Source organism: Frieseomelitta varia, unplaced genomic scaffold (assembly GCF_011392965.1).
Source record: "Frieseomelitta varia isolate USP_RPSP 00005682 unplaced genomic scaffold, Fvar_1.2 scaffold_282, whole genome shotgun sequence".
In the NCBI taxonomy this organism is placed as follows: Eukaryota; Metazoa; Arthropoda; class Insecta; order Hymenoptera; family Apidae; genus Frieseomelitta; species Frieseomelitta varia.
Window position 1 is genome coordinate 514 of NW_025110015.1, and position 26,322 is coordinate 26,835.

The 26,322-nt window shown below is 25.5% G+C and overlaps 3 protein-coding genes across 8 annotated transcripts in view; 2 read left to right on the forward strand and 1 right to left on the reverse strand.

Moving 5' to 3' along the window:
• The first annotated feature begins 207 nt into the window (after positions 1-207).
• LOC122529286 (glycerol-3-phosphate phosphatase-like) lies at positions 208-2,164 on the forward strand. 3 transcript variants are annotated; one of them, XM_043655247.1, is made up of 5 exons: positions 208-323; positions 873-961; positions 1,036-1,284; positions 1,406-1,657; positions 1,756-2,164. In XM_043655247.1, exons 2-5 carry the CDS (start codon positions 874-876, stop codon positions 2,109-2,111), a joined length of 945 nt encoding a protein of 314 aa, XP_043511182.1. In that variant the 5' UTR covers positions 208-323; position 873; the 3' UTR covers positions 2,112-2,164. The 3 variants fall into 3 exon arrangements, with proteins under 3 accessions (XP_043511182.1, XP_043511183.1, XP_043511184.1); XM_043655248.1 differs by having other exon boundaries at positions 1,759-2,164; XM_043655249.1 differs by having other exon boundaries at positions 1,036-1,104.
• Positions 2,165-2,587: 423 nt separating this feature from the next.
• On the forward strand, positions 2,588-4,306 carry LOC122529284 (glycerol-3-phosphate phosphatase-like). Of its 2 annotated transcripts, none has more exons than XM_043655245.1 (6): positions 2,588-2,832; positions 2,964-3,124; positions 3,203-3,340; positions 3,427-3,634; positions 3,716-3,857; positions 3,934-4,306. In XM_043655245.1, the coding sequence occupies exons 1-6, from the start codon at positions 2,694-2,696 to the stop codon at positions 4,118-4,120; spliced, it is 975 nt and encodes a 324-aa protein (XP_043511180.1). In that variant the 5' UTR covers positions 2,588-2,693; the 3' UTR covers positions 4,121-4,306. The 2 variants fall into 2 exon arrangements, with proteins under 2 accessions (XP_043511180.1, XP_043511181.1); XM_043655246.1 differs by having other exon boundaries at positions 3,716-3,796; positions 3,934-4,227.
• A 6,304-nt stretch (positions 4,307-10,610) lies between these two features.
• LOC122529280 (gamma-aminobutyric acid receptor alpha-like) overlaps positions 10,611-26,322 on the reverse strand; it is a 164,197-nt gene continuing 148,485 nt past the window's right edge. For 2 of the 3 annotated variants that reach the window (XM_043655240.1, XM_043655239.1), the window contains exons 5-9: positions 22,979-23,061; positions 21,942-22,082; positions 17,898-18,050; positions 17,199-17,458; positions 10,612-11,855 (exon numbers count right to left, since the gene is read on the reverse strand). In XM_043655240.1, the coding sequence (XP_043511175.1) occupies positions 11,469-11,855; positions 17,199-17,458; positions 17,898-18,050; positions 21,942-22,082; positions 22,979-23,061 (1,024 nt within the window). In that variant the 3' untranslated portion in view covers positions 10,612-11,468. Of the gene's footprint in view, positions 11,856-17,198; positions 17,459-17,897; positions 18,051-21,941; positions 22,083-22,978; positions 23,062-26,322 lie in introns of all 3 variants that reach the window. The other variant, XM_043655237.1, reaches the window with a different exon arrangement.

Genomic DNA, 26,322 nt, shown 5'->3' on the forward strand with positions numbered 1-26,322 from the left:
ATTTATAATTTATAATTATTGATTCTTTTATATAATTCATTTAAAATTTGCATAATTATGTTCAGTGTTTGATTATTATCTCAAATGTTATTACATAAATAATATATTATTATTTTATACTTTAAATTTCAATAACTAAAAGTTTATCAGATATTAACATTAAAATTATCTAAAGAAAATATATTAAATTAGAAGTATAATGTTTTCTAATAAAAACTATTTGTTTAATTTTAAAATTAAAAATAAACGCAGATGATAAAATAAAGAAAAAAAAGAGATCTATAGTTTGAGACGCAAATAATAACCCTAACCTTAATAAATATGTAAGTTTTATACAATTTATATATTGCTATAAAATGATAATATAAATATAATTATTGTTTTGTTCAATTAACAATATAAAAATAAAAATCTAAATAGAATATATTTATTAAAATCTAAATGATAATTTATGTATAATCTAACCTCTGTGTTACTTTGTAAAATCCTACGAGTTTTACTTACAATTTTTTATATAATATATTATTAAAATTAATTTTTATTGAAATAATCCACAAATCTTGACATTGATACCAATGTATCAAGTTATTGTTTATTTAATTTTAATAATGGCTACACTGTTAGGAACTATTTAATCGGAAGCTATTTCACTTCCGGAATTCATTAAAATAAAATTTGAAATATTCATTTTTACTCTGCATTGTATATACATTTTATATACACAATTATATTTTTATATTTTTTTCTAAATTATATTTTATACGTTTAAGTTTATAAATTGTATAAAAATTTTATATAAAATGTTTACTTTTATATAAAATTGTTTTTTATTTATATTTCGTAATTTGTCTCAATAAAATTTATTTTTTTAGCATGACTGCAGTAAATTTTGAAACACTCAGCGAGGATGAAGTTATAGGATTTTTAGATTCTATTGATACTATACTTACTGATTGCGATGGTATGTATCTTGTAGTAGCTATTGTATTTTTACAAATTAATAATATATATAATAATATTAATTTAATGTTTTAGGTGTACTTTGGATGTATATGAATCCTTTGCCAAATGCAGCAGAAGTTATAAATACTTTTCAATCTTTTGGTAAAAGGGTATTTTATGTAACGAACAATAGTACAAAAACTAGGGAAGAATTTGTTAAGAAATGTAATCTTTTAAATTTTAAAGCAACTAAAGAAGACATTTTATGTACAGCAAATTTGTCTGCTTGTTACTTACAAGATTTAAATTTCAAGAAGAAAGTTTATATTATAGGATCTGAAGGCATGAATAATAACTTTGTTATACTCTTATCTTATTTTTGTTATACTCATAAGAATATATTGATATTATCAAATTTTATATTATATGAGATTAACTATACAGAATATAATTTGCATTACAGCAATTGCAAAGGAACTGAAAGAAGTTGGAATTTCATATGTTGGTGTAGGGCCAGATCCTATTAATAAAAACATTCCATATAATACGCTTAATAAGGATCCTGAAATAGGTGCAGTTATAGTTGGTTTTGATGAACACTTTTCTTATCCAAAAATGGTTAAAGCAGCTTCATATTTAAGTGATCCTAGTGTACATTTCATTGCTACAAATACAGATGAAAGATTTCCTGTTGCTAATAATGTTGTTATACCTGGTATATATGATTCAATATATCTTTTATGATTTTTTCATAAAATGGTATAAAAATTTAATATTTCATAATCTAACATTCAATAATTACATTCTTTTAAGCAGGTACTGGAAGTTTGGTACGATGTATAGAAAGTTGTGCAGAGAGAAAAGCTGTAGTGATGGGGAAACCTGAAAGTTATATTGCAGATGTATTAATGAAACGATTTCAAGTGAATCCTGAGCGCACATTAATGATTGGAGATCGACATAATACAGACATATTATTAGGAACTCGATGTGGTTTCAAAACACTATTGGTTTTAACAGGAATTACTTGTTTAAAGGATATAGATAAGTGGAAACAGTCAGATTGTGAACAAATGAAAGAATTTATTCCTGATTATTATATTGAATCACTTGGTAATCTTTTACCTTATTTAGAAAAATTTAAAAGAAAATATGTTATGTCTAAATAGAATATAATGAAAAAAATATTATATTTATAGTATGATTAAAATATTATTTAAAACTATTGTAGTTGTATTTATTCAAAACATATGATTAGTTGAAAAATTACGCTATATATACATACATGTATAAGTATGCATTCCATTTTTGAAAATGTAATTTTAATATCTAACCTTCGTTTTAACAGAATTGTTTTTTTAAATGATTATGATTTGTTAAATCGTATTAAATATAGTTCATTCTTTAATTTTCAAATCTTGAAAAAAAATACATATGTACGTATATGATCATTTATGAAACACATTTCAAAAATACTTAATAATTAAAATTCAATTAAAAAATTAATATGAATTGTATGAATTATATTACAAAATATATGAATTAAAATTGTTTTGTTTTTTTCGATTTGTAATCATTGTCAATCATATATATTGGTCGTTGTGAATGAAATACGAACAATTTACATCCTTGTATTATGTAATAAGCACACAAGGTCACGTTGCAAATGCGTGGTCGTCAGTAAGAGGTACACTCTGTTTAAAGTTCTCTCTTTAGTTGACAGTGATTAATTGATAAAGAGTGTACTTTGCATGAATAGTACAGTCATTTCAGTTCGAAAAGTCGTATCTGTAGGTTGTAAAATGACAGCAAAACATATATTATCATTATCAAATGCAGAATTTAAAAATTTCATAGATTCCATTGATGTAGTTTTATCAGACTGTGATGGTGAGTGATTATTTACTATAAACAATTTCTATAAAAAACTATTGAAGTATTTAATAATTGAAAGATAATAATGGACAAAATACTTCAATGTGCAATGTTATAAATGGTATTTTAATCTTAGTAAACCTTAGGCGTATTATGGAAAGAAACTGAGGTAATAAAGAATTCACCAGAAACTGTAAATAAGTTCAAGGAATTAGGTAAAAAATTTTTTTATATAACGAATAATAATACCAAAACAAGATCAGAATTTGTCGAAAAATGTAAAAATCTTAAGTATGATGCAACTGTGGTAAGTAAAATAGATGCTGTAATTTTTTGAATTAAATAAGATTTATAATATAAACCATTTTTTAAAATTTTTCTTCAGGATGAAATAGTATGTACTTCATTTTTGTCTGCTGTATATCTTAAAGAAAAAAAATTTGATAAAAAAGCATATATAGTTGGAAGTGCTGGTATTACTAAGGAACTGGAAACTGAAGGTATCAAACATTGTGGTGTCGGAGTAAGTGTTTTTAAACAAAGGACATATAATTGTCTGTATAATCTTGCAACAAATTAATAATGTAAAATTTATTTTTATTATCATAGCCAGATATAACAGAAGAGGATGAAGTAGAAATGATAAAAAATTTTAAGCCAGATCCAGAAGTTGGGGCAGTTATTGTAGGCTTTGACAAACACTTTAGTTTTCCTAAGCTTTCAAAAGCTGCTACCTATTTAAAAGATCCAAGTGTTTATTTTATAGGAACAAATTGTGATATAGAAAGACCTTCACCAAATACTAATAAATTCCCAGGTTACAAAAATATTTATTATAATTCATTTGTTTGTTTCAAATATTTTTTAAAAGGTTTAAATATAAATTTTAATTATGTAGGAACTGGATGCTTCATAAAGATTATAGAAGCAGCATCTAATAGATCAGCAGTAATGCTGGGGAAACCAGAATCTTTTTTAAGCGAGTATATTATAAAGAAGTATGGTTTAAATCCCCAAAGAACGCTTATGATTGGTGACAAGTAAGTATCATTCATAATAATAATACTATACAGGAGTACTTCGTGATATTTTTGAAACACAGTTATTCTATTTCAGTTGTAATACCGATATTCTTCTTGGAAAGCGTTGTGGATTCCAAACTCTTCTTGTATTAACGGGTATTACAACACAAAATGATATTGATATCATGAACGCTTCTACTACAAATTCCAAAGATTTGATAATTCCAGATTATTATGCAAACGAGTTAGGTGATGTACTAAAAATGATTACATCATCTTGATGATTTCATTGATAGAAAATCAGACAGCTTTAGCACAATTCAATAATGTTTGCATATCATGATTATCTCATTTTTATTTATATTTTTCTGTCATTCTAATTATTTGCGTTTTAATATAATTATTTATTTATTATAACATATGCAAAATATTTAAACGGTGATAAATATTGGAAATTCTATTATGTATATTTCTCCTGATTAATTATATGATTCATTATATAAAAATTATATAATTGCATATAGAAATTTGCATATAAGAATATGCTGTGTACACATATACATATAATATACATATAATATTATAATACGTACAATGTTAAAATAGTATATATATATATAGTATATATACTATTTTATATAAATATATACATATATATAATATTGATGATTAATAGTTTAATTCAAATATAAGATGATAGTACAAATATAGAAAAGGTTTATTATTTTTGGGGATATTTTGTTATTATTACCTTCTATTTTTATTAATGTTCTTGGAAAAAACTGAAGATTTGCCAAAGAATATATGATAGTCTATAGTCAGTAATAAGACTATCATTTTATATGTATTTATATGCCTAAATATTTTTGTAAATGCTTGAACAAATGCTTGTCTGATGTATACAATAAGAATTATTATGTAAGTTACATGTATAGATTTATATTTAATTTAGCAATGAATTTATAGTTTATTATATATGTAATAATATATATGTATAGCAACAATAATAAATGTCAAAAGCACATATGATGTTTATATTTTATATAAACATATCATTTATTATTTTAATTATTTGAAATAAAATAGAAATAAAGAATTTGTTTTGTAATTGCTTTTATTTTATATATATATATATATATATATATATATATATATATATATATATATATATATTTTATATATATATATAAAATATATGCATACAATTTTAATTTTTAAATGCGAATTACCTCGAAAACTACGTGTTAAAAAAATCCTATCGAACTTCAGATAAGAAGTTAATGGTCATCGATAGGATCATAATCAAGTTTTCTGTTAATGACGCATAAAGGTGATATGAAATGAAATATGATTTCTTAAATGGAATTATATAATTTTGAATTCACTGTTTGATGCCACTCGACATTCTCTATAAAAGATTCTCAATTCTCTATAAGAATTAATCCATATATGTTGAAAAATTATCAGTTTAAGAAAGATATTGTAATTTTAATTTTGTAGAACTTGTAGAACTATATCTTTAAATCTTCTTTTCAACACTATATCTCTGGAAGCATGAGATATAGTGTTGAAAAGAGAGAAGATAGAATAAAAGAAAAGTTTTTTGTCTAATATTGTGTACCATTCGCTTTGTATAGTATGCGAGGATCATCGTTTGATTATATCGAATTTGTTTGAAAGTTACCAATGTTTTTTTTTTTTAATGACTTCTTATGTTTTTGGGTTCGTCAGTTGACAATAATAAAATATTAATTATGGTTTTGAAAATTTAACATTTTAAATTTAATGTTCTAAATCTCGATTTATTTACTCGTAAATAAATTTATAATTTAATTACTCCAACCTTGACTGATCTTATGATATCTCTTACACATGATATCTCTTATGATAGCTTTTGACAATTAGACACTCCATATACATATATATCGGATGATACCTATGGGCTGGTGAAAAATGTTATAAATAAAATTTAAATGGTTTTTACGAGGGCAGTAATTCATATAATCATGTAGGTAGTTGTGTAAAAGACATTTGAAGGTCAAGTTTTTAAATGGAACCGTGTAACAAATTTTTAAGACATCAGTTGATTTAGTTTATCATTCTATCCAAAAATTAACAGTTTAGGAGATATTTTATTAAGATATCAGAGTGATATCAAAATATATATACATTTATCGTACAATCTCTTCAATAAATATCATCTAACATCTGAAATACATAGAACGTTACGGTTAAATTCGATTCTATACAAGTATTACTCTGTAACATTTTAATAAAATCTTAATATCTCTTATATTATTGTCTTTTTTGCGGTAATATGCATATATATGTACGATATATTTATACTAGATATGCAATTATAACTTCGGGAATATGTAAGAGATTAATAAAAAGTAAACTAAAAAAAGAAGTTCTTTACAGATTTATTCGTTTTTATTTCATTTTGGAAATAACCGCGAAAAAAGAAACAAATAAGTTTTCGTTTCTTTATTTATTTATTTACATTTATTCATGTTATCGTTTATTTTATTATCTATATTATTATTTCATAATATGATTTATTATCATTTATGTCATCTATTTAATGAAGTTCAAAATAGTGGTTTCTTGCAATGAAAGCATTATATTGAATATTGACTACTCTGACTGCATTTAATATTTTAGTTACTTCCTTGAACTAATTGGTATTGAATAAATGAACTTGTTTATTTTTCGTCATTTTCTTCACTTTGAAGCAAAAAAACAAGCAAATTTCTACAGGATTTTTTTTTTTAGCTTGTCAGCCCTTAGAAATTTTGATACTTAAATTACGAATACTCTGTACTAATATATTAATAATTAAAAATAAACATTATAAAAATGAAAGTTATGTATATATAAGGTGTTTCCTATTTTTTCGACATAATTGTAGGAACATAATATACAAATAGAAAGTAAGAAAAAAAATCATCGATGTAGTATTGAATTTATTTTTATTATTATATTCTGAATTTTTTGAGAATTTTGCTGCATCTCAGCAATTGAATTATTAATTCGTTGAATTAATTATTTACGTGTACTTGCTTTTGTACTGTATACCTTTTGTTTTGAAGTTTTTCATAAATAAAAATCAAAAGTTATAAAGTCAAGAGATCAAACGTCTAATCTGTTGCTAAGCATATATTTGGGCTACAATTAATATCGATCGATCAGTGTAACAATTTTGTAACAAATCATTTACAAACAAACTTGTATAATATTTTTTCTTATTTTCACTTGCAGATCATTCTACAAGTTACAATTTTGCCAAAAAAATAGAAAGGTAATTTCTTGTAAAAAGATAAGGAAAAAAATATGGAATAAAATTTTTTTGTTTGAAGCTTGGTTTTCAAAAAAATTGAGTTTGGATAGTTCAAGTATGTTTGAACTTAGCTAATTCCAGTCTCAATACAAACAAATAATCCACAGGAGGTTATTTTATATTTTATACATATGTATATATGTGAAAATAAATAGGAAATGTGGAATAAATAAAATATCTAAATACAATTCTTTTATAGATTGCTTCATTTTCGAAAAAATTAAACTTGCACCAATTGTTAATTAAACATATTTAAATTTTAAGTTTAAGTTTATTACTTTCCTTCGATTGAGTGGTATAGCATAATATAAAGGAATAAAGGAAATAGCTTGCTTCTCTTATTCATTGTTACACAATTTTATTTATTTATGTTTATATTACGTTATGCTTATTTATTTATGTTACTTTTGCTCAATATATACATACATATATACATAACAGTATTGTCAAAGAATGATATTTTAGGAGAATCTCCTTACATTCCCAATTACTAGTGAACTTATGTATATAAATATATTTACATTCTATTTTCTTGAAAACGAGAAAATAGAATGTAAATATATTTAAACAGAAAATTTCTATTTTTTTTTAACTTAATTTTATATATAAGAATAACTTTCTGATTGTTTATATAATTTATCGATTCACATTAAACAAATTTTCAAAACTAAATTTTGAACGATTTTATTCTAAATTTTGTTTTTGCCTTTTTATAAGAAATCACCTTATACATATCTCGTATACACAACATATAATATACGATATATGATGAAACACAAGAAAGAAAAAATATCATTTTTTTTTGTCATCACGTTTTCCGTTCATAATTTATTAAATGTTTTAATTTATGATTTCATCAGTAAAACAATATTTGTTTTTTGTCAAAAAGTAAACTATACTTCATCAATATGATTTTGAAATTATTAAACAGTAAAAATTCTTTAAATATTAAAATATAGAATAATCTAAAAGAATATTTAAAGTTATCTAAATTATTTTAAATTGTTCATAATAATACCATGATATTTTGATCTTGGAATAAAATTTATTCTTTTGCAAATAACAAGAAATGAAAAAATTATATTGTACATCCATTATATTCTTGATTATTTAATCAGCTGATATCATAAGGTATACACATGTTACACAGTGTATATTAAAAAATACTACATACTTTATTTTTTATTATATGTACATATATTATGTTATATTATATGTATATTTTTTGTGAATGTTACAATAAATAACAATGGATTGTTTCGAAATTGATATTTATTGTCGCACCTAATACGCAATTATCATTGAATTTTTCTATCATTTCATTCGCTAAATTCGTTCTTCTAATGGTTAAAATTTATTCCGCACGTTTTACCGATATTTTGTCATTAAATCGTACTGGCTCAATTTTTTTTCTTTGCAATTATTGCAATCTACGTTCAAATAGAAATCTCAAACAATTTCCCATATATTTATCTTATAGGTTGTCGCATTATTTACATTTAAAATCTCTTTCCTGTACATGTACGGAAGATAAGGATTAATTGTTCTCCAAAATAGATTAAATCTTAAAGATATGATATTATAAAATTCTGTTTTATTGATAATTAAAAAAAAAAAGGAAAAATCGAATGTGAAGAAAATAGAAAAAGAGTTTTCTTTCTTTATTTTCGATGTAATATATTTGTTTAGTCTAACGAAGGAGGCGTTAAAGTTAAATTTTCTTCTTCAAAAATAGTTGATCAACTATGTTTCTGAAAGAAGAAAATTTTACTAATTACTAACGGTACGCTAACGACTAAAGTATGAAGACACAATCTTAATTTGTTGTTACTATTTATGACTGTTGGACAAAGGTCAAATCTATAATAATCAGTCGTTATCTGTAATGAAAATGATGAGTGTAATTTAGTACTACATTGCCTATTTCGTTCCAGCATAACCATATAATCATTTATATGTCCTTCGTTACTCATTTGTTGGCCCAATTGAGGAAATCATCCATATGATATAGAAGTAGATTGGTGTTTCTCAATAAATTTATCATTTTATATTTAGAATGATTAATTGGCACGGATATGATGGAACATTTTTGTATCTATGTCTAATAATTTAATACTTAGATTAAACATAATATTTCATAAATATTTATGCATACGTAAGTATGTATATCTCATTTAATCTTTGTAGTTAATTTTTTCATTTTTATCATATAACAAATAATAACAAATTTTATTTTCTAACAAAAAATATGTTTATTAATTCTTGAATGGCTTGTAAGTAGTGAATTATAAAAACATCTTTTGCATCTAATTGTTATTTTAAAGTGATATTTCCATATCATTCTATTTTGAACTGAACATAATATTTATCACCACAAAGATATGAATAATGAGAATGTTTAACTAATTTAACAGTTTTTTTACATAACATCGAAATCATTTTGGCACAGAACTTATAAATTATAAGTCTATTTTTTTGTATTTAAAATATTAGAAATAAAAATGCGTTGTAGTTCATATATTTAGTGCCAAGATAAGATTTAACAAAATGTAAAATTCGAATGGTTATAAATTAGTTTTCATTTCTTAAATCAATATAAACAATGTTTATCTTTTTACTTCTTCTACATAGATTACAAACCCATATTTCAACTTTATTTAATATTGATAAGATGTTTCTAATTTGGTATCATATTTTCGTTTGCACTGCTGGTATTATTATTATTCACAAATTAATGATATTGAACAAAAAGTTGCAAATAATGCAGTATTCTTCATAAAATAAATACCATTATTAAAGAAGATACACTTAGTCTGAATAAGCATTCTGAACAGCTATGCTTATTCTGAAACATAACAGAATATACAATATTATAAAATCATTTAGAAAAATTAATAACTGAAACGTTTATAATTAAAAACATGTAAAAGTAAGAAGTTCGTTCATGTTTCCTTAAAAGAGCCTTGAGTATTATATTTACTTGTCTATCTAATTAAAGAAATTTATATTATTTTGTTTTATTTCCTTTTACTAGTATTAAATAATAATTCATTTATCTCGATACTCTGGATCTCTTTATCGTTTCATTAAAAAAAATCGATTTTTTATGAAGAAAAAATTTGTACACCAATAGTTACAAATTATATAAGCCAGTATAGTTATTATTTCAATCGAATTATTATAGATACAATACAAATAAATTATATTTCTGACGTGTTAAGTGCTTAGTGAAAGCAGTGTACAATTCAATATGTAACAAATATTATTAACTTTTATTAATAAGTTGAATACAATCAATTTAATATTATTGTACATTCAATTTAATATTATTATACATTTGTCATTTTTCCTGTTGATATTATTAAATGATATAATTATGAACAATATTTATTCGATAAAAATTTATAATAAAGTATATATTTATAATTCCATCAAAGAAGGAATAATATTTTCTTCGAATGCAAATCAGCTTTAAAAATATACAAAGATTATTGTTCTGATTTCAAACATTGATTCATTTTTTGCAATCAGTTTAAAAATAGGTTTCAATTTTCTGTAATTTTTTATAATCATTAGCATCAAACTACCAACATCAATTTAATTATCATATTTATATAGAATATGATGTTTGAGCAAGATGAACGAACTTTTCATTCAATGGAATAATATTCTTCTTTCATATTTTCTTCAAAAAAATATGCAACCAATTATGTTACATATTCAAATATACACTATGTATCACAACTTTTAAACCTCGATAGAAGAACTTATAAAATATTTTTTCGACATAAAAATTGGATCGCTTATACCGAAGCATAATCTTTTTATTGCTTGAGTTCTCCAAAAAAAATTCTGGGACGCTCATCAATCGTTTACTACGTTATATCTAATCGTTTCTCAAGTCAAATGTTTGACATTTGTTCGAAAATATTTGAAAGCGAAATTTCATTTAGGGATTGTAAACGACTCAATTTCATCACAAACCCATAGAGAATTAAAAATATAAATACAAATACTTACAGTGTATACATTCATGTTCCATTTTTTACAATGCAATTAAACTTACAAACAACTGAATTTACATATTCGTTCATCCACTCGTTCGAAGCTTTCGTTGCCCTTGCGAACTCTTCATTGCAGAAAAACAATTTTGTATTTATTACGCGCGTAATCGCTTAAACTAGTATCGTAGATTGGTCGATTGACATCTCCTCCGACGAGCAATTCCGTGGAGAACGTTTGTACACGTGTTTTCCTTTGGTTGTCCTATTCATTGTTAGTGACCGGTCTCACGTGCCGTTTGAATTCACGTTGTAGTAATTGATACGCTCGCTTCTCGATAGATACGCGTACCAGTAGAACACGTTGATAGCTAAGAAGAACACAGGGAACACGATGCGGCTAGCACGATCGATTTTCGATACAGAATTGTATCTGGGCGTTCTCCTACGTCGTCTTCGGTCGGATCCTTTTCTGATCGGAGGAGCTTGAGGAGGAGGCGCGCTGCAAGTCACGCAGGACATCTGCCAGTGACCCACTGTAGGATTTCTGCTAGGTTCCGGAATTGCTGATAACGGTATCACTTCGATCATACCGTCCTCATTCATTGTGAAATTCCGACTTGGGTGTCCTCGTGCTGCTAGGTTTCCGGCAGTTCTTTTGTGCGAATGAGATACCTAAAATAATAAATGTTCTTTAAGCGTTGATCATGAGAAGCGTGAGAAGCAAATTGTTTTTGAGATTTGATGACCTGTTGCTCTGAAATATTTTCCACGGATCTTAATATCTGTTATATGCGAGATAAATATTTTTGCAATTTATACCAATTCTTTATTTTCTTTGTATTTCTTTTGTAATAATACAGTTCATTATTTATGGCAAGGGGATAATTGTCTTCTTTTGTATTGTTATGAGTTCATATTACTCAAAACAAAAGAAAACGAAGAAGATCAATTTATTGTGTTTTTATGTATTGTTCTTACGCGTTTACCAATTGTTTTAAACAAGTTGTTTTAAAAATTATTACGCGTTTATATTATCAATCATATTTTTTGAATATTTTCAATTAGAGGATTTCTAAGGTAGTTCTTTATCTATTATGAATATTATTCGTAAATAAATAAAGATATTGTCTTAACTTAATTTCGACGTGACATTTCTCTCTGAAAAATAAATGCAGAAAGTCATTAAAATAATTATAAAAAAGAAGAAAAATGCATTAAAGAGGAAAGTGATTCTCTATCGAGAAATTCCACAATCGACAATGGGTTAAATGTTTAGAATATAGGACAAAGATAAAAATATTGTGTATATGTATAACATGTGCAAATAAATTTCCATTTTGCTTAGTAGACAGAAGTTTCTTATTATCTTCAAAATTATTTTTTTTTGCGGTCATTCATTTTTGCAAGTTTATTTTAATATGCTTTGACAAATAGATATTGGCATTATGTGTAATATTTTTCATAGATATAACATTAATAAACAAGATTATAAAGCAATTTTTTCTCAGCATTTTTAACTTACTTTTTCTCTTCTTCTGTGTAAAAAGGAAACTGCATATAAATGATAATAATCTACGGGATGAGAATAATAATAAAAGAATAATAATAAAAGGATGAGTATATTCTAAGTAAGGGTATCCCTATAATCTTAAGTATATTAATTGTAATGTTTTATTTACAAGAAATTTTATACTTTCAATTGCCATTTTTCGAAATTATCTTTATTATAAAATTATTAAATTGATTTTTTTAAAAATAATTTATCATATTTCATAATAATAATATCATATTTCATAATAATTTATCATATTTCATAATTTATCATATAAAAATTATTAAATTGATGTTGTTTTAAATAATTTATCAAGTATATTCTATTAAACTTTTTTATTTTTCAAATAGAAGTTACCTGAATGAATTTAAATTTGTTCATGCATGTTAGTATAACTTAAATCAAAGGTAATTTTACTTCGATATGAAAAACTTTTTTCTATTAAGAGTTTTCATTGCAACAACCTACATATAACTTCAAAAATTCAGTTATTTCTGGGATTCAATTAAAGTAACTTTGCGTCATCATTTAATATTCCTTTTATACTTCATATTCTTTACTGTTATATGGAAATTGCACTTCTTTCTATGTAAATTAAAGTATCATGGACCAAGCACTTTATAATATTTCTTTATATGCAACTCGTCTCAACAATGAAATTAAATTTTTTTATTATCGATGCATTTATGATATATTTTACTTGTATTAAGAAAATTCAATTTTATTTGTATTAAGAAAAAGAAATTAAATCTTTAAATACCTATAATATTCATTAATAAAATAAAAAATCAACATACATGTATACAGCATTTCAAAATCTATTTTTATATTTATGAAGCTCTAACAATATTTAACAATATAAGCAGTAACTTTACATATTCTATATGTAATTATATATATATATATATATACATATATATATATACATACATACATATATATATATATATATATATATATATATATATATATATATATATATANTATATATATATATATATATATATATATACATATTCCATTCTAACATTTATAATTTCATTGCATTTTTAATGTTTAAGATCAATTAAAGATTAAAACTTAGGCATATTCAAATGTATTCTTCTTTTTTTACATAAAAAATGACAATGACTTTGACAAAAAACTGGAGAAAATGTGCCAACAAAAATACTTTTTATTTCTATGATATTTCCATCATTCAAATCACTATTTAAATCATGCTATAAACATTTTTTTGCAATATAAAAAACAAAGAAGATATTTAGATGGTTTTCTTCAGGTGAGATACCCACATCGTCTATTAAATGTAAATAAATAAATTAAATTGCATTTCTTTAGAGACGAAATAGAGTAGCCAAAATTGCCCATTGCGATATTTTAAGTGATAAACCATAACGTTCAAGGTATTAAAAACAATAATTTATCAGTAATAATAGAAAACTGTTATATAAAACGTAATATCTGAAAATATGTATAAATCGATCTATGATTTAAGCGCAACTCTGAGCCAAAAAAGGACATCGAATATCTACAACAAATGTGATAACAGATTTCTGCATTTTAAATTAATAAAATTGATTTTAAATTCTATGTTGAGTTAATATTTTTTTCTTCTTTATTTTTATGACGTATAATTTAATTGTCTATAATATATAATATATATTATAGATTATCTATTGTGTTATATTATTTAATTGTAGGAAAAGATAATAAATGCAAAAAGTGTAAAATTAGTTTGCAATAATTATAAATATTTAGTTTTGATTTATTCAACGCAAAAGGATATTAAAACATAATATTCTGGTTAGAAAAGCTAACAGTTATTGCTTTTTAAGATAATAACAAACTTTATATTATTTATTAAAATTTGCTACAAACTGATTATGTAACTGATTATTTAATAGATAGGCCCTGGCCTTTCCCATAATTAAGTAAAATAGATACTTAAGTCGTAAATGTACGTTCATTTTCTTTGCAAAAGAAATCTTTATTTGCAAAAGTATTTGAAAATTCATTAGACAAAGTCGAATAATTAAGATATATAAAATTTTATATTTTTTCAATTTCAAATAATTTTTTAAATAAAGTATATTTATGAACAGTAAATACACACTTTGAAATTGGATTTATCAATAAATTATAATTAAAATTAAAAATCATAGTTCAATATAATTTTATTCTATAATAGTTTCATCAGATATTTTTATGCTGTATTCGAAGAATGAAGTTTTGGATTTTCATTTTTTGATATCTTGTGTATTTAAAACTTATAAAAAATGTAATTCGGAGAAGAAAGAAATATCTATACTTTGGCGATTTGTGGAACAACCTTTTCAATTATAATTAATATTCATTATCAAGTTTACGTACAATTACAGCGAAGAATACAATTGTATCAATGACAATGAAAAATTGTCGATAGTTCAAATTGATATAATTTCGCGAAAGATTATATAATGATTCATTTGGTTGTTTAATCGATTCATGCTCTTTTAAAGCAAAGCCTCTACTTTGACAATCACGAGTTTATTTTCTTTGAACATGATTTTACATCATGTAGCGAGTTAGAAATTGAAAAATATTTTTTTCTTGAAAACTGTGAAAATTCAAATGTGTGAAAAAATATTTAAAAAAAATCTTTCGTGACTAGATCCATAATCATTCTGAAGATTAATGTCTTTTCTATTATAGGAATCCCTTAGAATCTGTTGTACGATTCTTCTTTTATCATTTTATTGAATGTTAAATATCAAAGAAACCTTAACATTTCGTTATCTGATTCTAACATTCGAAGTTCAATAAAAAGATGAAAAAAAGATCCTATAGCAAGTTTAAGAGGTCATTGTAAAAAGAAGGATTTCAATTTCCAAAATCATAAATTGTAAATCTAGCCATGAAAAATAAATTTTTTTAATGTTTTTACATACGTTTGAATTTTTATAATTTTTGAGAAAAAATCCTTACTTTTCCACTTGTTGTATGATGCAAAATCATAAAGAATGATTTAGAAAAAATGAACTCACGACTGTCAAAGTAGAGATTTTACGCTTTAAAATGAAACCAAATGGATCGTTACATCTATGATCTTTTTCTTTACGGAGTTATAAGTTTAAATTATTGACAATTTTCCATTGATACAGTTATGCTCTTCACTGTATGTATCTGTTAATTTATAATATCGGAGTGAACTATAATAGATTGTTATGCTGGCAAAATAATCTATTATAGATTTCAATCTGGCTACTCGGAAACGAGAAGCCAAATTTGCAGATTTCAATATAGAACAATGTCGAGATAATGGAGTTTTGCCGATTTCTTATGTATATATATGTGAAATATAATATCATTGTTATTGGAATTTAGGAATATTTTTATTAAATTAGTCAAATTAGTAATTTATTAGTTCTTATTTTAATTTTGTATATTTACAATATACCTTTTATTACTTATTAATAATAACTAAACGTGTCATTTACAGCGATTTCTTTGTCATTGCTATTTACTAATTTTATTAATTATTAATTAAGTTTTAATTAATTTTCAAATTTTACTGAGTACTTGGTCAGAATTTGAGAATTTGTAGTACTTTGGATTTGAATGCAATTCAATGAAAGAAGAAAGTAAAAAATTGAAATTATTAAAATATAATAAGTAGCAATCTGTGGATGACGTTGATAATAGGCTAATAAATACTGCAATATTGCAGTAAAAATAGAAAGATATGATATAATATTTATTGTTGTAAAAGAGACAGTATATAGTCACAAAAGTAATATTGTGGATGTCAAGAATGAATTTATTTCAGAATATATTTTTAATAATAAAATATGTATATATCTACTCACTTATAACTGTAACGTTATATTGAGCATTATAATATTTTTATTTGAATATAGAATAATTAAAAATTTGATTTCAATGCAATTTGATTTATTTAACTCAAAGAATATCACTCGCAAAATAAAATTATTCTTCTTCGTAGGTATAAATGTAATTCTTATATTTTCATGTCAAAAGTATTTATTGCTGTAAAATAATTAAACAACTTTATCATAAAGACAAAACATTTACACGATATTGTTTGTGATTTAACACTAGAGCAACCATACCTATTAATATTTTATGACAGATTTCAATTGCTGAAAAGATACGAATATTTTTATTAAAATTAATATTAATTTTTATTTGGGCAAAAATGTAATTGTATAAATCTATTTATTTTAATTATTACTATTTAAATTACAATGATTTATATGTATAATATTCCATGCATTAATGATCAGTTATTCTAATGTCAAAACAAATTTGAAACGATTAGTATAACTTAAGCTCAAGAAATTATAAGAAAATAAATTTAAATCCGTTTGTTTCACGAACAGTGCTGATTATAAAAATTTATTAACTATCGGCTGTTTTTCATTTAAGCAACAGAATATAAAATGTATAAATTAACAATGTATTACCGATTCTTTCTTCAATCGTCTCGTATTTATTTCCTCTTCATCACTGGAACTCTCGCTTTCACTTAAATCGGAGCTGAAATAACATTCGCCGGAACCGTATTTGGTGAAATAGTGGACCACTGCGAATTGTATAATAGTGGCGAAAATGAAAGCGAACGAGAGAAAAACGAAGAAGTCCAGGGCAGTGGGGTAAGGAACTTTAGGTAAATCTGTTCGTGCCTCCAATCCCAAAAATGTCATTGTCAATACCGTTGTTATACCTTTAAACAAAATTAATACAAAAACTTTCTTTCGTATATTATTCGATATTATTTAAGTTGTTAAAGAAAGATTAAAATTAAATACATAATCTTACAAAAATATCTAACATTATTATTTACAAATTTGAGATAAAGATATATTGTATTCTAGTATTTCACCGATTACTTTTATATAACTTGTTTCATTATTTCGAAGAGTATGTTAGAAGTGACGATCGACGTTATTAAAGATCATTTATTCGATTTCTAATGATGAAATGTTTTGGTAGAAATGATTTTTGCGAACTTGTTAATATAATCTGAATAACTCTTTTCAAAAGTTTCCTTTTTTGATTGACACAAGTTGAAAATATTATTTATTAATTATTAATTGATCTTTATTATCAATTTCATAATTTTTCTAAGCATATATGTAACTATAAAATGTGACCTAACTTACCTAGTGATACACGATCTGCAGTGGCTTCTCGATTTAACCAGAAGGAGACCCAAGAAAGGACAACTAATAAAACACAGGGCCCGTATACTTGTATAAGAAAATTACCCATGTGCCTTTGCAGATGAAAGTATACTAGCAGCATTGAATATTCCGCTGGAATCAGATAATACTTTCAGTATTGTCAAAAAATAAAAGAATTTATATACTATTTATTCACTATGCTATTTAGTCTTGTTGTCTAACATTCATTAAAATATTAATATAACGATGTCAGATTGTATTCTTATTTTTACTTTTTCTTCAAGGTTAAAGGGAAAAAATTCAGTTTATCAAGAACAAAATTTTTCTCTTATTTTCAATGTGCTGAATCCTAATATGTACGCTATATATATCTTATATGCACATTATATAAGTCTATCTTTCATAATTTAAGTGAAAAAAAATCTATAAGAATTATGCCAATATAAATCAACTTTATTCATCATTTTTTTAGTTCTTATCCATCTCTTATGCGTATATCGATGTAACATTTATTTTCTACTCGTTTCAATTTTTATTTCTAGTTAAATTCGATATCAAATATCAACTCGGATCGATCGAAATCGAAATCAAACACGGCCACGATCATTAGTTTCTTTGGTTACGTACAAAATCTACCGATATCCAATGTAGTTTTTCGTCGCTTTGTTTGTCTTGTATTCTTCTCTCGTTTACAAAGAACTGAAACTGATTGTTTGAGATTCTCAAAACATAAATCAGAAACTTTGTAAAATTTTTAAGTACTGATTTTACTTTACAAGAGGAATTTCTTATTTTAAGAACTGAAGTTAGCATTTTTATTTAAATTTTTGTTGGTTACACGATTTAAAAAAGTGCAAATAGAAGCAAAAATCTTTCTTTTTGAATTTAATCTACATTTTTTTTTCTATATGTATTACAAAAAAATTTTCATAGTATGTATTGATGGTGATGTAATAAGATATACTTCTTTTTTTTTTTTTTTTTTTTTTTTTAATTTTTTTTTTATAATTTCTTTAGATATTTCATATTATCATTCCAGAATTACGATTGATTGCACATTTGCTTATATTCTTAAAAATCAAAAGACACACATAAATCAAACATTCTTTATTCGCGTTGTAAATGATTCTTTATTAATTGATTCCATACTTTCTCTTATCTGAATTTCGAGAGTTTCGAATCATGAAGAGAGTAAGAAATCTCGAATTCGCTTTCTTGGATTTCGGCGGATTTTCGACAATTCGGATGATCTGTCGCAAAAACACAAATCTTTTATCCTTGCGAGCCTTTCAATGCAATCACTCTTAAATGCGATATTTAAGAGTGATTGCGGAGTATTAATCGATGCTAATCCAATTAAAAGTCGGCGTCTTTCCTCTCTCCTTGTTCCTTGTTGTCAGCCGATGGAAATACAAGAGGGACCAAGTTTCCTACAGGAGGATACTGCAATTAGTCGTCGTTTCTCTCGCTGCCAACTTTCAATGAGAATCCCCTGCCTCTTTTCTTCATCCTTCTTCCACTATTTTATCCTCTATCCCCCTTTTACTGCTTCTTTGTCTCCCCTTTTTTCTTTTTCTTCTTTATGTCGTCGTTTCTTCAATCCCTCCCATTTCTCGGCTGGTTCATTCATAGCTTCGATATTCTTGTAGAATTCGTAAGCATGGTTCAACAAAACTTCCCTGAATGAGTTTCCTTGCAATCGTTAAAAGATCATTCCTTTTCCTTGTTTCTTTAATTCGTACAAGTCTCTTCGTTACTAACATTCTTCAACGGTTCTTATCACGCGACACGATTTTTCCTTCTTTCGACGTCACTGTCATTTATCACTTATTTTTCTTTTTGGTTTGATCTTTCGTTGTCGATCGGGATTGTTTCGATTGAAACGTTTTCTTAGTTTAAATAGTAGATATTTTAAATAGAGTTTTTTTTTTTTTTTTTTAATGAATAGGTTACTGTTTACACGATTGTTAAAAAAAAGTCGACAAACGTTTCTCAAAATGAAAACTAGATCGAATTTTTTAATTTGTAATAACGAATTTTATAACGATAATAACGATAATGAATTTTTTCGTTAGAAAAAAAATTAGGATTTCATATAATAAGAGCGCAGAAAATTCTCAGTTACTACTGAAATATCCATTAAAACCTTATCGTATAGGTGTGTTACATTCTTATTCAGGTATTGAAAATTCTATCACGTAGTGCAGTATGTCTTCAATTTATTCGTCCGAAGCATCGAAATTCCATTTGTCGTTTTTCTACTATACTTTAAAAAGGACATGTATTGTTCATTCGAACTAAAGGTATTTGATAATACTGTTTGATTTATTGTTTTACATTACTAAAAACCAAAAATAAGTATATCGCAGAGTATTATATTTTATTCCTTCTTTTTTTGTAATAAATCAAGATAAGACAGTTACAATTATTGCAGGCGCAAGGAAACTCGTTTTACACTTTTCTGTACGTATTATTTTTAGATTATGTATGTATATATAATTTTTCATAGTTAGATAAATTATATCTGCAATTGTAACAGATTATAAATATCATTGCATTTATAATTATCGACGGAATATTTTAAAGAATTTACAATTATAAATTGTATGACACCCGTTTGATTATAATATTTTTATTTAACTATAATAGGAGAGTGTGTACTTAATATGCCATAATGCGGGAGATCACGATTTACTTTCTATTCCGTTTCCTCTGCTTCCGTGCAAATGAAAATTTACAGAATGGAACAAGCAGATTACTTCTGATTTGAAAAATACGACAAACTAGGTTTATGTTTAGTATTTTCAACCTTGCATACTTTGAATATACGTTTTCAATATTATCAGCTAGTTTTTCTTTTAACTGTTATTAATCTCTTGCGCTGGAATGACGTGCCACTCAGTTTTAAGTATATTTAAGTATATTTAAGTGTATTCAAGTACAACAAAATAGGCAAAACAAATAATAAATTTATTACTTCTCAATAATTTCTATCCAGTGATATCATACCGACGAGTTCAAAAAGAAAGCGTCGAATTGTTGAATAAATGGTTTGGTCACTCGTTATGGTCCGCAATCAGTTGCCAGCGGTAAGTGGTTAATATTCTGTATTGTGATTATTATTGTTTCATTAAGTTTTCTATAATTTAAAAAATACAATCAACTAGATACACTTGATTTTTTAATGCATCAAAATATTTCAATATATTAATAAAATTAAAATTAAATTATTCCAAAATGCATTAAAATATTTAGGAAAAGAATTAAATTTTTAAATTGAAATAATAGATTATAATATTATTATAAAACATATAGATAATATTTATATAAAGTAAATATAATCTAATTTTTCTTAGCAACAATTAGATTGCGGATGTTTTTGCAAATTTATATTTTTTTAAGCACCATTAAAGAAACAGAACTTAAGCAGAAGTTTTTTTCAGCCATTAAATCTCGTAATGAGCATTCTATATTAGAATTTTCGATGATATTGTACGATGATATTATTATATTATTATATACATTAAGTACAATATATATATATATATATAAATTTGGAGAAAATATTATTATTTGATAATTTATCGTTTTCAAATACAATTAAAATAAAATTACAATGTAATGTTCATATTGTATAGCAAAATCAAATTGGTTAATTATTAACTTACTAGTTTAAAATAATAAATTAATTCATTTCTGTGCATTCGTAATGAGGACAATTTTAAAAAAATTTGCTAGAGATTCCGAAAGTACAAATATCTTATTTTTTAAACATAAAGATTTAGATTCCATTAAATTTGAACTGTAACTTTAGGTCTGAGAAACATTTAAAATTTGTTTAAATTTCTACAAATCTCTATGCATCTCTTTATAAGTGACTAGAATGTAAAAAAATGGAAAGTAAAAATAAAACAATAAAGAATAGAAAGAATGAAATAGCTCCTTCTTTTTCCAACGATTTTAACAACTGTTTTTACATAAACTGTTTCGAATAAAATGCCGCTGGAGGAAGTGTCGACTCACCGTGTGAAAGCGTCGCCGATGCAGAATAATTTGCAGTAGGATTGGCAACTAAATCAAATTGAGATAATTTCATGTCCTCAGCGATTGCTACTTGTCGGGCGCTGTTCCACTTGTAGATCACGTCTCGTTTCGTGTAACCGACTGCAATCAAGAGAATATTTCTCACCTAGCTTGTCGCGAAGAAGCTATAAAAAAGTCGAATTCGTTCGTCGCTGATGCGTCGTCTTTCGTTTTTTGTCGAAAAGTCACCCGAGGGATTAGTACTTACGTGTATATGTCACTGATCTAAAATCTCTCTCATTTCTTCTGCGACAGGTTCACGCAAAAAACCGATAATTATCGCGAATCGTTTCTGAGTTATGGGAATACTTCATCCTTTTAATGTTCTTTTTTTTACCTTTAAGAAATGTTCTCGGAGTTTTCAAACTTTTTCAATAATTTGCTTCTTTTTCCAATGAAAATAAATTTTGATAAGAATTATCGCAATGTACGAAACAACGATGAAAATGTGAAAATTTCATTTTAGATTAAAGCGAGTAATGATTAATTAAAACAGAAGAAACGAGAGAAATTAAGATTTATGAGTCTTCCAAATTTTTAAATTTTCTTAAATTGTAAAATGTGATAAATAATGGAATAATATAGAGAATATTTATTATATATATATATATATTATTTTATATTTTATATTATTATAGTTTTTATACTATAAAATAATATTATATATATATATGTATAAAAACTATAATAATATAAAATATAAAATAATATATATATATATATATAATGGAATGATATAGAGAATGTTTATTATATATATTTTTTTTATTTTATATTTTATATTATTATAGTTTTTTACTATAAAATAATATAATATATATATATATGTATAAAAACTATTATATATATATATATATATATATATATTTATAAAAACTATAATATATATATACTATATTATTTTATATTTTATATTATTATAGTTTTTATATATATATGAATAGAGAAATGTTTCTCTCTTTAAAATGAACACGTACAGCTGCCAAATTGTAGCGGACATCTCTGTGTATCCATTGGAAAATTTTCGAGATTCATTGGACAGCCAGCCTTGATCGTAAGCCTAAAATTAAACATTTATAGCATTAGAAAAGGAAAATTCGTTAGTAATAAATATACATATTACATGGAAATATTTTACACTCAATCACCACAAGAATGATAATTAATGTATGTAATTGAAAGTTCTTTGAAGAAATGAATTTTCCATATATCATAAAGAAAGCATTTTTGAAGTCATACTTCTAATAAAACATTTTATTAGAATATTGATTTGTTACTATCAATGTACAATACATTTACGTGTTTTTACTTATATTTGCTTAATTAATTACAGTTATAGTTGCAGTTAACACCAGTTGGTATTGTTACGGATACATAGACGCATCATAATGTTAAAAAACCCATCTGTGTTAGTAACTCAAATTCAATATCTAACTTGTTCTATCGTATAAGATTCAAATTAAAAGAATAGAGTTCATCTAATCGTTATCATCTCCAAAAAGAAAAAATTGAAAAACTATGTCACACGCAGATTCATTTGTCTATTTGACATGATTCTGTATGACCATAACATCTGGCATCGGCCGATTTCGTTCGTCGTGTGCAGTGCAGTTAATAATTCATACGTGAACCTTCAACTCTGTAACAACTATGCCTTGTTCATCACGTGTTGCTTCGTGATATCGTGAATCGTCGAGCATGGGAGGGGCTATCTATTAATTCGCACGTACAATGTGCATACGGATGAAATCTGAAATCGTACTATCGGGAAATATTATTTAGCGCCGCTAGAACGAACATTTTCGAGCTCAACGGACGATGAGGAACGAGCCACGGCTTAGCTATTGTTCTTTTAGGGCGATGGACAGTTGGCGGCTTCGTGAGATACGAAGCGATATATGAAATAATTTTCCACTGATGGATTTCTCTGTTCTTCTATTACTTCTATTGCTTCTATTACTTCGATTAATTTTAGCTTTCAGAACGAAGCACATGAAATGCTTTTTTTTTTTTCTAAAAGGACAATTCGACAATTGGCAAGATTAAATTTTTATTCCATTATCGATTATTAGCTCGTTTAGTGTCCAAGTGCCGATTTCTGTCTTATTTGGAACATTTGATTACTTCGGCTTCTTCTTATTGACGCCTTGTTGTCACGAAATGTTTCTACTAAAAAAAGTATGCCTGTTTTACCGAGATTTTTACACATTTTTACACATTCTGTTTCGATAATGCTTTGTAGTTCTAGAGAATATACAGAGTGTCTGTAAAGTCTCTTTACAATTTCAAAAATTTATTAGACAAATTTAGAGGCAAATGAAAAGGCAGGTAAGTGGAAATTATTACAAAATGAGACATATATATATTTAAGTTTCTTCTCGCCTCATTTAATACACCTCTATATGGGCGCCATTAGTTGCACGAAGCACATCAAGACGGTACTCGATTTCTTACACGATCGATGTTTTCCTCAAATGTTCTTGGTTATCCGCTTTTCCCTTTGTCGACGACTGTCTGTCTCCATAAATTTCTTGTGCCATGCACGAATTGATGGACGTGACGGTGGATCTCTTCCTTAGTTAGTTCTGAAGTTTCGCTGAGTCTGCAAATTCAATTTGGTTTCAATAAATTATGATACACATTGTGTCTCTCTCTTGAAGAATAGCCATTTTGTAAGGGGTTCATTTTACCAATATCTTATTCATCAACAGGGTATCTAAAATGCAATGTGATAAAAACCTTGATAACCACTGAGTACATGGAACAAATCTGATGAAGATATCTCATCAATTGCCTTTGTAATAAATTTTTGAAATTGTAAAGAGACTTACTTTATGGACACACACATGGGATTATGTTAAAGATGTCGTGTATCGAACAAAGGTACGTGACATCACTAATCTAAAGCAGAGGATCACTGATGCCGTTGCCACCATTGATGAGAGTATGTTACAGCGAACATGGCAAGGGATCGAGTACCGTCTTGATGTGCTTCGTGCAATTAATGGTGCCCATATAAAGGTGTATTAAATGAGGCAAAAAAAAAAAACATAAACACATATGTCTTGTTTAATAATAGTAATAATTTCCACTTACCTGCCTTTTCATTTGCCTTTGTAACAAATTTTTGAAATTGTAAAGAGACTTTATGGACACCCTGTATAGAAAAATTGTAAGGTACTAAGAAGGTTAAAGATTGTATTATTATCATGAATTCCATTAAGCATTTGCATAATGGTTTTGATATGTCATGTACTGTCCATATCCAAATGCATGATTACATCTAGAGACGATTAATGGTATATTAAGTAAGTAAAATTTTTTTAATTGCATTAGAGCCTTTTCTCTTATAGAAATGCAGAAAAAAGAAATTCGAAGAAAAACTTCTGTTGGAATTTTAATTATTAGAATTATTAGAGCTGGAGTTTTAATAAGTCTCAGCTCATGTAATCGTGACAATTTGTACATCTTGTAGCAAATATGGAGAATAGGTGAAAAATCAGTTTGGCCAATGATCAATTTGACCAAGTTGAAATATAATAGCAAGTTAGCCTGCAAGAAATACGAGATGACCCATAACTAATCGGACAATTTGTTTGTTGCTGAAATGTGTTACATTTACTATTAAATAGATCACGGTCAGGATTGACTTTCAAATATGCTCAACGGATTGTCTTCACTGTGAAATTTCAATCACAATTATAAAAGTCTTTATCCGCAAAAGATAATTTAGCTTACATGTCTTGTGCAAATTACTTTATGACTTATTTTCTAATTGTTCAGGAACGTGATAACAGAGAATGCATATAGTAATGTAATTAATAAAAATTGTGTAATTACTACATAAGATTTATGTACTACATTGCATAAAATATACATATAATTCTCTTTGAAAAAAAGTAGTTGACTTTCATATTAACACTACATCATGCCTTCTTTTAACGCTATTCAACTTTTGCTTCAAACATTTTTTCACACAGTGGGTAATTTTTCAATAATTTAAACTCATAAAATTAGGTTTTATTCTATATTTTATATATTATAGAATATCTTTTTGTTGCTCAATAACACACTATTCTATGTCAACCTTCTGTCTGACAACAGAAAAATATAAGTAGATATATTATAAATAAAATGAGTTACAAATAAAGATTAGTGAAACATTAACATAATTTTTCGAAAAATAATGGAGTTACAATCCATGCCATGGCCGTTTTCTATTCTTACAATAAATTTCTAATAGGCGAGCAAAAGAGTACAAAACAAATTTTAGTCAAAATAATGTAGATTTAAAAAAAGGTGATATATTTTTGAAATACAA